General features: G+C 40.1%; 1 protein-coding gene across 7 annotated transcripts in view; it reads left to right on the top strand.

The window, feature by feature from the left end:
- Positions 1-12,487, top strand: part of RFX8 (regulatory factor X8) — a 49,777-nt gene that overhangs the window by 18,111 nt on the left and 19,179 nt on the right. For 4 of the 7 annotated variants that reach the window (XM_085583005.1, XM_085582983.1, XM_085582976.1 and 1 more), the window contains exons 2-6: positions 1,276-1,399; positions 4,200-4,261; positions 5,560-5,646; positions 9,987-10,037; positions 11,504-11,567. In XM_085583005.1, the coding sequence (XP_085439131.1) occupies positions 1,276-1,399; positions 4,200-4,261; positions 5,560-5,646; positions 9,987-10,037; positions 11,504-11,567 (388 nt within the window). The remainder of the gene's footprint in view (positions 1-1,275; positions 1,400-4,199; positions 4,262-5,559; positions 5,647-9,986; positions 10,038-11,503; positions 11,568-12,487) is intronic. The other 3 variants (XM_085582989.1, XM_085582970.1, XM_085582997.1) reach the window with 2 other exon arrangements.

Below are 12,487 nucleotides of genomic sequence, written 5' to 3'. Positions count from 1 at the left end.
GGGTGAGGAGATGGTCTTCAACGAGGTATAGGTGATGCATTTGGGGGGCAGCAGATAGCATTCTTCAATGGAAAGAGGGGAGAAGGCACAAATAACAGGTGAGGTAAACATCATCAACTACACAGAGACCATATTCTTACTCAGTCTGTTCTAGAAAGCTGATTTGCTGTACATCTTATCCACTGTCTACTGACAAAGCAACTAAGATAAACAACTGGGTTGCCTGAAGTCGGGGTACTAAAGCAGAGGATGCTGATTTAAAATCCAGCTGACTTTTCACACACTTTTCAATTGAATTGAAAAGTCTGCTTTCCCAACCAACCTGACTGTCAGTAAAGACACAGTGAGTAACCAGCACTGTGCTGCACTGGCATTCAGCTGATAATTAAATATGCATAAATAATTTGGTAGAACAGAAACAGTCAGAGCAAGAAAGCACCATGATATGAGAAGTGTGTCATGCTTTGAAAATTAATCCCTCTGCTCCTTTGATTCAGCTTTGCTCCCATATATGTACTGTAGCCTATTATCCTGACATCAAAACCATTGGCATTATTTTGTAATTAAAGATAACTTTTCTCCTGGTGAAGGTAATATCTTAGGCTAATAAGTAACCAAGTTTACATTTTCCTCACCTTATTCACACAAGTAGTTGCATTTACTTGGCTATGACATTCTGATTAGTAGGATGAATAGGGATTTGGCAAGAGGATGGATATTTAAACACTTAAACCTGTTTCAGTCCTGACAGTTCTGTTATACAGTAACTGTAAATTAAAACTCTGTTCTCCTATTAAACTTATCCTAAAATCGGTGAGGTTATATGAAAACAAAATGTGGTCCTTTATAGTTTGTGCACTGAGTTAGATCCTTTGATATAACAACATTTTACATATGAGAAATTCAAATACTATCTGTATTGGTGTTAATGTTATATTAGTATTACTAAGTTGTATTGTTTTAATTTAAAAATTCTGAGAACTAGTTAATTTCTTAGCAGAATCTCACATGACGTCTCTTACATGTTGAAAGCAAGGAATATAGGGCTCTAAAAATTAAAAATAAACAGAGAGTATATATATATATTTATATGAAAAAGTATATTGTTTCCCAGGATACAGATTAACACAAAGGAAGTAGCTCTTTTTGATTCTGTGCTTCTATAAAATCAGAATGACTATTGCAGGGTTCACTGTAAATCTGATAAACTATAAAAATCTAACAGTTCTTTATTCTAACTCTGACATAAACGAATTGCTGATTTTTGTTTTAAAGGCTAGCTGATAATTTCTATTTGTGTGGAGGATGCACTGTACCCTGCCGGCTACTATATGAGCTGTATATTGAAACCTGCAATGCCAATTTCAAGATTCAAGTACATCCATCCACCTTTGGAAAGGTACAGAGTGCATACAAGATACAAGAGAAGTTGATACAAGATAAGAAGTAGGGAGGCCTAAAGAGATAGCCTGATCATCAAATATACACACTGCATATCAAAAGACATATCAGAGAAGAATGCATATGTAATGGATTATGTGTGCATTTTCTATTGTATTTTTGCTAAGCCTTCATGTAGATGCATTTGTACCAGAGGAAAGAGTATTGTTTGGTATGGAGTTTATTTTCTTCAGGGAACTGGTGCATAATACACTAGCAAAGATTTCTTTTGCCAATATATTTTAGAAAGTTTTACAGTTTTCTTTTTTTTTAACAGCAGAAAGTTACACAACTTATTCCAAGGAGATGATTCTTCTGTCTTTAAAAGACACCTTTGGTTGTTACATAAGTTTATGCTTTCCCTTTTCTGTATACTTGAAGAGATTTTGCTTCAAACATACCCTAAAAAGTTGCTACGTAATCAGTCAAGCAAAACAATTGGAGATGTAGAACTGAATCTCCTTCTAACAGTTCCATTCTTCTATTACATAGAGGTTGATACAACCCATGGAACAACTGACACTTAGAAATCCAAACTGCAATAACACCCATAGCTATTCAAACTTTTTTAACAAATTAAGGAATATACTGTGATTATTTATTGTTCAAGACTTCTTATTCAGAATTCAGAACTTCTTATTTTTTATGGCTAACTTTCTATTAATTCCCAAAGTAAGAGCTACTAAGTAGCTACTCTTAGTAGCTCTTACTACTCTTAATAGTAAGAGCTAGTAAGCACTGTTTTAGCACAAACCCAAAATAATTTAAGTACAAGTTGTATCTGAAGTCAATTTTATTTGTATGGCTAGCCCCGTTCTATGAATAATTTATCTCAATTCAGTTGAATCTAATTTTTTTACTGCATAAGTTAAATCACTTTTGCTGAAAATTAATATTTGAGTGAGTGCTCCGGTGTAATTTATTACCACAGCTTAATGGATCATCACCCATCAGCTAAGACTGGGTAGAATTTGCCTGGCTCAGCATAGGCATTGGTCATGAAGCTTGTCACCTTAAAAATCTCTAGGTAGCCACTGGAGAGAAATAAGTAGCTATATATGTTTCCTCATACTATATGAGTCAACCCAGACAGCTCAGATGAAAGGGGCCTCAGAACTGCCATTTGTTTTTTCCCCATTGACTACATAGTCTGCAGCGACTATCTTAGACTTCTCTGCCTTGTAGCCATGTAGATGAGATTAATCCTATCCTGCTTGTACCCTTCCAGTGCTCCAGCACGGCTGAGTTACCACCTGTAAGCTAAGCCTTCATGTGGTTTACCTTAATGTGTTTGACTTTTAAGCTGGGACAGGCACAGATGAAGCTTGAGTCTGCTCACATGGAAGAGCTGACGTGCCAGAGCTGCTGTGGGCTGCTGCTTGTAACTATTTGCTCGCAGCCTCAATCAACCCAGTGCATTGCAGTGCAAGTTGACACATCCCAAAGCAGCAAGCTGGGGTGCAGCTCCCCAGTGGCTTGAAATTGTCTGGCCTTCTGCAGCAGGAGAATGGACCTTGTAGCAAGAAACTGAGCAGAGCAGGAACTGCAGCAATCCTGGTTTAACCTGAGTGCATGTGTAAACACCACAGCCTATAATGGGCTGAGCTATTAATAATTTACCAAGCTGTAGTAACCTGACTGTGCTCCATGCGTGTGGACTGCAAGGGCTTTCACAGCCCCATATGGATCAAACTATGGTGGTTGAAGACACTATTAATTTCATCTGCCCTATCCCTCTGCCCAAAAATACATTACTGTTTCTGTAAGGAATGGCAGCGGGAGGAAGGATATGTTTTGTGCCACAAAAAGCCCCAGTTTCATAGGCTGTCCTTTTAGAAAAATGGGATTATGCTAAGCTATCAATTTGAGAAAGGGAGCAGCTTGGGTAGGTGCATGCAGAAACATGCAATGAACAGGTCCATCATAAAAACTAGAGGTGTGTGTTGGTGAGTCCTTTACCAGGCCTTTGGACCAGCAACACATTGTGCAGAGTCCATCTTTGTGCTGCTCAGCAAGTCTCAGTGGAGACTCTCCTCACTCCTTGCTAACAGGGAGTAAATCCTCTGTTCCTGCTGTATTGGGAATATTAGAGTGTCCTGGGTTAGTCCTGGACCCAGGTGTCTTGAGTTAGTCTCTGTTAGTCTCAGGACAGCTCATGCAGAATCATCATAGTGAAGTGGATTATAAAACCCTGACAGTATCTAATTACTCTGTAGAGCCCGACCTTGACAGATGCTGCACAACCTCAGTTCACACCAGCACAGTGGTCAAAAGGTTGCCTTGCAGCTTGATGATTCAGGTCCTTATAAGACAAGTAAATCTGGCCCTATCCTGTCAGTACACCTTCCAAGAGTAAGTGGGTAGGTGAAGCCCCTTGTGTTAAGTCCTTCTTAAATTAATAAGGCTTGAAGGTCTGGCAGAGTATGGAACCATCAGGGCACCTTCAAGTTCCCTCAGCTGATTGATCCTGCCCTGGCTGCAAGGGGTCTCTTGGTGTGAGCACAGTTTTCTAGTGCAAACTATAAAAAAAATTCCTACCTGAGAGAGGTAATCCTTTAAATTATTTAGCTTTGGGTACGCAAATGTCTGATTGAGTTTAGTTCAACAGTTACCATTTGAGAGGCACGTAAGAACAGGTATTAGCCTGGAAATTATGAAAAGCAAACAAAGTGATTAAAGACAAAAAAGTATACCAGATACATTTTTACATCTTTGAATGAATTTGCTACGTATCTCTAATTTTCTGTTTGTTTATACAGCTTATTCAGTTAGTTTTCCCAGGCCTGGTGACAAGAAGGCGGACCACAGCAGGGAGTATCAGGTTTGTGTCCTTTCTTTGGAAATGTTATTTATAACTATTCTCATAAAATTTTAAAGTGGGTGACTTTTCAGCCCCAGAACTGTAATATGGCAGCTGAATTGTTGGTTGCAAGTGTGTAACACAAGATCCAGAGTAATTCATGGTGTAACCAAGGACATTAAAATAGAGTTAATTCCATGAAAACCACCACATCCGATCTGTTTTGGTAAGGCATGAATTCCAGACTGGACTGCTTTTTAAAAGATCTTAGTCCTCCAATTTGTACTGGCTATTAACAGCATGGCTGGCATGAAGCATGTGCCAGACATCACAGCCTTACTGAGAGCTCTTCAGATACTGCATCTCTAGGCCAGGAAAGGATCTGGGATGCACAGGACTGGTGGTTAATGATCAATGTCCATATTGTGCTGTTTGTCCTTGCACACATCCATGGAGTGACCCAGTCAATGGTCAATGGAAGTGCTGTACAGCTTCAAACCGTTTAAATTGGACAACTTCAGGTCCTCCTCCTAAACATCCTTTCTTTTCCCTTCCCTCTCTTCTAGAGCACAGAGTTTGATGCTTTTTCATATCCAAAGTTATACTCACATGCTGAACATCCAGACTAGGAAAAGGGATGTTTTAAGGTCATTGAGACTGAATAATTTTGCAAGCATTTTGTGTAGCTATCAAGTATGGGCTTTAAGAACAACATGCCCTGACTTGTCTCCACTAGCCTGGACTTGCTATCAGCTTGAGCTAGGAGATCCTTTATTTTGGGAGTGCCTCACCTCAGACACTCCTAGGCTCCTGCTCACAGCAGACAGGATTTGGGATGGTGTTTGGTGGCCTCCATGCTCTCCCCACCAGCAGAAGGTTACCTGCTCCTGGCTGCAGGTGACTCTGGAGCACAACACTGCTCCTCTGGCTCCTGGTGACCCAGCCTGGGAGGAGCCAGCTGGAAGCACCTTGGTAGCAGAGATGGTGGCTCTGTTTCTCACTGAGTTCAGATAAATCTTACAGAAGGTCTGGCAGTTTTCTTGAGTTTTAGCTTGCCATGACACTTATGGGCCGTCAGACGCTGAGCTACTGTAAATGGCCAAGGAACACCTTGCACTAAGTTCTTCAACTTCTGTGGGGATATGGGGACCTCTGTCTGCTAAGAGTCTGTTTCCTGACTTCACTAACTGTCCTGTACAAATCTGAGGCTCTCCATTCAGATGGAGTTAAATAGAATGAGCATTTTCTTTTTAAAAGAGGATTATGAATTATTTGCTTACTTTTTGAAAATCATACAGTTAATATTTTTTATTTTCTAGATACCATTATGATGGAATAGCTATCAAGAAGGTGTCTTCCTTTTATGCACGTTTTTGCTGTCTTCTGTATGAACAAAATTTTTTCAGGTTTGTTTTTAAAAATGTTTCATCAAAAAATGTCCCATGTCTATATGTTTTCTGTCTATGAAAATCTGTAAGTCTTCTGTTGAACACTGACAGTAGCATTATATTTTTCTTCTCATTATAAACACTATGAAAGTGCTGTGCCATTAAGTGCTGTGCCCTAATAGACAAGCTGCATTTTGGAAACAGACACTGCCTAATTAGTCTTCCTAAAATTGGATGGTTTAGTCATGTAGATCTTAAGAGGAGAAACTCATGCTGAACCTAAAAGAAGAGCTTAATATGTTGAGACTCTAAATGGGAACTCAAAAAAATCATATTTAAATGGCTTCTTGACATTCTATCACCTTCCTCATTAAACACTAGGCTGGAAAAATGTATTACAGTATAAATGACTGCACTGTTTTGAAGAGTCCTACACACAATCTTGTTAGCTGGGGTTTTTGCTGCTTGAAACAGTACTTCAAAAATACTTCATTCATTTGGTTTTAAAATATCAGATTTTAAAGTCACCTCTTGTAAGATAACATTAATAAGAAAATGTTTAAGACAACTAAAAATGGATTGCAAAGCTTAAAAGCCTAAAATTCTGAAATGAATGTAAAATACTATGGTAGGTTAAAGGACAGACAGGAGCATTTTGTGGGCAGGAGAGGAAGAATTCTCATGGCTGAGCTCATGATTCAGATAAATAAACCACAATCTTGAATTTCTTCCCAGAAAGGAAAAAAAAAAAAAAAAAAAAAAAAAAAAGAAAAAGAAATGCTGCCATTCTGCAGCAGTTTTAGCAGTTTTACACTCCTTTACACTGAAGAAAAAATTAGGTGCAGTCTGTGCCTCTGAAGACCAGGTTTGTATCCTCATTCTCTTACAGTCTTGTACATTACTTTAGTGTGTGTATGGGTAAATTCTGTAATTAGGTTTCCATTCTTTAATAGGGAGATACAGCATTATTCTATGGCATGAATGCTAGGACCATACAAGTCAGCCTGTAAGGACCCAGATATCTGGTGATGCTGAAACTGTTTCAGTGATATTTTATATGATAGTTACTTAATTAAGTGCACGCTTTGGAAGAACATGGAAAATTTGCACCCATAAGTTTGTTGCCTTTCTTCATAGGTTTTATGGCAGGTAATGGTGCAGAAGTCCATAGAGGGACAAGGGTAAATGTTGAGACAGGACAGAGGGTCAGGTTCTGTAGATGATCAACTGGCAGTCTGTTGTTGTGAGACTAAACAAATTATTCATAGGAAATTTGAGGCTGGTTTCCCATGTCACGTTTGCTGAAAGGATATCCTTCCCTTCCTCTGTACCTAGTATACCCAGAACAGGCCTAAGGCTTGACACCCACAATGAGGAAAGGTCTTGTCCACTGTTTAAGGGATATTGCAGGTCTCTGGCTAAGTCTGCTGATCTTTCCTTTTCAGGGAAAGAAAGGTGTCTCCCTGCAGCATCATTTAAAAATAGCAATCTCGATGGGCATAAAAGGAAAGGTGATGGTTCTGGTAATATGAGAGCTGACAGAGAACAGAATTATTTGAATTGATGCTCTTTTTTCCTCCCATTGTAGAAACATGAGGAAAAAAATTATAAAATCAGAGGAACCAAAGAAGCAATGTTAGCTAAGTTTGGTGCAGGTGCAAAAAGAAGGACTTCAGCTGGGAGAGAGAGACACACCACATATACCAGCATAGCTTCTGTCTTTGGCCCTCCTCATGGAAATGAGCCATATCCTCTATAGGGAGATGGGGAACACCCTGTAGGTCATGCTTAACCATAGGGGAACTGTTGCCCTGGCTGCTCCAGACCTCCTCCTCCTTTTCCACCAGCTGCAGAGATGCCTGCCCAGACACCTACTCCTAAAAAACTGTGTTTAATTTGGCCAAGGCAAGGAATAGGATATGCTTTCCAGGGAAATGACTGATATCAACCAGACACCTACTGATCTTGATATTAGTTCTTAAGAAACCTGTCCTATTGAGAAAAGGCTGAGGGAGTTGGCATTCTTCAGCCTGGAGAAGAGAAGGCTCCAGAGACTTTAAAAGCACCTTCCAGTACCTAAAGGGAGCCATCAGAAGAGCTGGGGAAAGATTTTGTACTGAAAGAGGGTAGGCTTTGACTGGATATTGGGAAGAAGTTCTTTACAGTGAGGGTGGTGAGACACTGGAAGAGGTTGCCCAGAGCTGTGGATCCCCATCCTTGGAATTGTTCAAGGCAAGGTTGGATGGCGATTTGAGCAACCTGGTCTAGTGGAAGGTGTCCCTGCCCTTGGCAATGGAGTTGGACTGGATAACCCTTGATGGTTCCTTAGAAACCAAACTATCCTATGATTCTATAACTTCTCAGATTAAAAAAAAAAATCAAAATATAAAGATCATATTCAGACAAAGATCATATTTCTAGCTGCAGTAGAAAAGTCCCTTAACTACAAAATTATCTTGTCTGATGCTTCCTTCATTAAAGACAATTTTAAGAAGACACTAAGATGTTGAGGCAAGCCAGACAGCTGAAATTAGAACAGCTTCCACTCTAAATTCAGCTACATGTCCCTGTCCCAAGACAACATGCAGGCCCACAACACCTGGGCAGATGGGTGTCACAATTACTTCTTAGTATCTCATATAGCACAGCAGGAAAAAACAGAGAGAAAGCAGTAAAAAAACACAAAACACAGCCAGAGAAGGATGAGTAGCAGAGCTCTGAAAGAAATAATTAGGTCGCATACTAAAAAAGCATCTGCTTCAACCAAATAAGTGAGCTAGTTTCCATATGTGTGGAGCTTTGTAAATTTTTTGCAATTAAGTATTGAAGGAAATAACTAATCTTTACTGTCCTATCAGTACAGTTCAGTACTTTTTGAAATCACCATTCATTTTTTGTCATCCAGTCAAACTGATAAAACCAGCAATGGAAAAGTCTAGATTGTTTTTTACTTTAAAAAATTGAAATTTTGAAAAAGTAATTAAAAACCTGATGACTTCTTTACCTGCAAGAAGAAATTGTGTTCTCATATAAGTAATCATATGTATAAACGCAGCAGGGTATTTGACCTATAATCTCAATTTTTGAGAGTGTATTTGTGTGGAAATTTCCAAGTCAGAGTGAAGATGATTTTTAATGTACCATTTCAGTGCAGTCCAGTGCCAGTCTATTTTCCAGACCTCTCTAATGGGATAACTTCTCTGGCTTGTTGCCATTTGCCTCAGGCAGGGGCCGGAGATATCTGATTCAGTAGTGAAGGTGTCCTGAATAGCTACTGCGCCCTCCCATGCCTGAATAAAATTCAACATGCAGATGCTTTTTCTGTCACACTTACCAGAGAGGAAAGTGGATCCTTGAGCCCAGCTGAGAGACCACGACATCCATTAGCCTGTGGGTTGTCAAGGGAAAAAATGGTTTCAAAATTATGGACTCTTTCTAATTACTGAAAAGGATATTTCTTGACCATGGTAGCCAGCAACTCACACAGTGTTGGTAGTGAGGAGCTAGGCTTCTGAAGGATCTGGCAGCCTGCAAGCTAGGCTTATGGGTGTCACAGAAATGGCAGTAAGATTATAATGGTTTGCCTTTAAATACAAAGAAGGTGTTTACATTTTGGTAGTTGGTGGGACCTCATGTGTTGGGGTTGGAACATTTTCTCACAAGGGGTGATGAGGATGGTCTTACACAGCACCTATGAATTGGTTCGTTTAGAAATCTTCAATTCGTTGAAGATATGTGTACCACTGCTCTGATGATGGTGCTATGAAAATAATGTAAATATATGCAGCTGTAGTCAATGAGGTCTGCAAATGCATTACAGACACGAGGTAATATGGTATTTACTGATTTGTATTACAATAGAATGTGTTCCCTCTGGGAACTTTGAGGAGCTTTGAGGATAAGCTCTCCCTAAAATGGTACCTGGTCTGGCTCAGAGTACAGCAGTGTTTAAAAAAACGTAATTGAATTTTGGTTCTGTAAGATTTGCTTTTTTGATTCTAGTAACAGGCAAGGTTTAGGCTCCTGACTAGTGAAGCAAATGTACTATTTTTTTATTTTAAAAAAATTATTTTGCTTCTAGAAAATTGACTTTTCTAATCTCTGTGTAATCTGGCAGTCAAAAGCATGCACATTCACCACCTTCCCTCTTTTCATTTTTCTTTTGTCTTTCCCATTTGCATCTCTGTTATTCTTTATTTCATCCCCATTGTTGTATTTCCCATTTTAGCTTTAATTCCCACCCCATAGCATCATCCAGACTCTGCTAGAGAGATGGTGAAACTCCTTGTGATCTTTTTGTCTCCCGTTTTCCCCTTCTCCCACCCACCTCCTCTTTTGTGTGTTCTGTCTTTACCCAGGCACTGCTCTCCGGGGGAAGTGAGCATCTCTGATGTGCAGCCGAGCACCAGGTGAGTCCCAGCCCTCTTGGTAACAGTGGGAACACACAGAACTGTTTGTTAGTGTCCCGCAGGTGTTTGCACCTAACCAGCACCAAGGTCCTGGCTGGCTGCTGGGGCACAGAGGACTCCTTGTCTGTCCTCCACATCCCTGTGTCAGGGGAGTGGGGAGCCAGGCTGCCGAGGGAACCAACGCACTGGAGGCGTGCCATGCTGATACGTGTTGCCATAGTAGCAGCAGCAGAAGATACAGCTGGCCGCCTTCTCAGGGAGAGCAGGAGCTGGAAAATATTAATTAATTTCATTTCACAGGCTTTAGAAATCTGCAGGAAGGACCTATTTGAAAAAAGTCTTGTGAAACATCTCTATGTACATGTGTTTGCTTTGTCCAGTCACCACCTCTAAAATGTTCGGGCAAAATAGTCACCAGCACTACCAAACATACTCAGCATGAATGTTGTGCCCTGTCTTGGGCAGCCAAATTGGTAGTTTTGCTGGAGAACAGCCTTCACGGCATGGAGTAGGGCAGAGGGAAAGGTGGCAAGGGCCAAGCCTGTGGATGGCAGAGAGCGGAGAGGAAGCATTTTCAGTGGCTGGAGTTTTCAGGCAGACAAGTTGTTGCATTTTGTCCTCTGTCCCTTCAGGGCATATGGTGGTACCCTGGTTTGTAATCCATCACAGCAGTGAAACCCAGTAGCCAGGTTCTGATTAGATAGCCTGCCACCTTTCCAAACAGCCAAGTCCAGCAGGACCCTTGAGCTTGAAATGCCTTCACAGAAAGTGAGCAGGTGTCTGCAGCAGATGGAGGCTTGACTGGAGACATCCAATTTTTGCAGCATGTCCCTTTTACTAGCAACATTGTCTCTCCCTCTGCTACCATCGGCCTCGACAAAGCAGGCAGGAAGACATCTAGGAGAAAGTACAAGAAAGCAGCCTGTTGTGCCTGCTTTCAGCAACAAGCCAGTGGTCAAGCCTTTGCAGGTCTAGGTAAATTCTGACTGTGTGGAACACCATGGCCAACTTGCAAAGTAAATGGGAAGTAGTCAGAAACAAAATGCCATCTAAACTTATCTGTGATGCAGAAAATGTAATAACTGTGAAACCTAAGCAAAAGGATTATAATGATTTTGTTATTTTCATATTTGTAATAGTTATTATCATTCCAAACAAACTGCAACTAGAAATACAAACCCATGGTTCTGGTGCAAGAAATTCAAAGTCATTGCACTGTTAAATGGTCAATTGTCATTAAAATGAATGTTTAAGTTTAATCTTAAAATTCAGAAGTTGGTTCCAGATTTGTTAGAAAATCATGGGGTTACTAAATGACAGGAAAGGGAGAGGGGTTTGTTTCCCAAATACAATTCTCCAACCTAGTGTACTCTATCGAGTTTGAGCTCATTTTCTTACTAAATACAGAATGAATCAGTGAGCTTTTGAATGTTTGTTTGTTTTTTCTGTTATTTATTTTATCACAGTAGAAGTTCCTGGAGTTCTGAAAATGCAACTGATTACAAGAAGAATAGAGAAAAAAAAGGAACAGTGAGTTTCAGATACATTAGACATAACGAAATGTCTATCTCTGTGTTTAATTACAACTTCTATCTAATATGTTCTGATGAAATACAGCTAGCCCATCTTCCTCAAAATAATCTTGATCTGTGTAATTTCACTACATGCTTAGTTCCCCCACTCCTATTTCCTCCATTAGCTAAATACTTTTGTTGTCTTAACATCAGCTCAAATAATTTTTTCTGTACTGAGAGCAGAAATTGTGGCTGACAGATCAGGTTTTGAACATTAGGGGACTTAGTGGGGCACAGCCTTCCTTGCCTGCGGCCCACAGCAACAGACCCGCATGCTGTTGAGATGGTGTCTTCTCAACATGTCGTCTCTTACTCAACGATGACATCAACATGCTTGGAGTTTATTGTCATGAGAAGTATTTAAATACTAGGAAATTATTAAAAAAAAGAGCACAATCCACAGAAAAGGGCAGATGCAAAATTAACCTGTGGCAGTTCTCCCATCAGCAAGCTGCTATGCGATGACCTGACACCAGGTTTGTTGGGTGTCAGCCAGAAGAACATGGGCAACAAACTTAGGTAGACCTAAGTGAGGAAAAAATGAGAGGCTGGATGTGTGACTCCTCCCGATGAGTGCTGTGACAATGACAGCCAGTGGGAAACGTCCTGTCATCCCCACAGCACAGCCAGCTATCTGCAGCCCTATGCAGAGGATTACAAGTGTGACATGAGTGCTATAGAAAATATATATATAAATCTGTATAGTATTAAATATTTACTGGTTTTGAAAAGAAATTAGTGTACAGTTTAGGATTTAAACATTTAGGCAGCCCTTCTTGTTCTTTTCACCCACCCGTATTTTCTAAAAAAAGACAAGTGTGGCAGCACAAGCATTTCTCTGAAGAAATAAATCTTATTATAAAATCATGTCCTACA

Source organism: Lonchura striata, chromosome 1, assembly GCF_050655825.1.
Source record: "Lonchura striata isolate lonStrDom1 chromosome 1, ASM5065582v1, whole genome shotgun sequence".
NCBI classification, from domain to species: Eukaryota; Metazoa; Chordata; class Aves; order Passeriformes; family Estrildidae; genus Lonchura; species Lonchura striata.
This window is presented reverse-complemented; position numbering and strand designations above follow the sequence as displayed.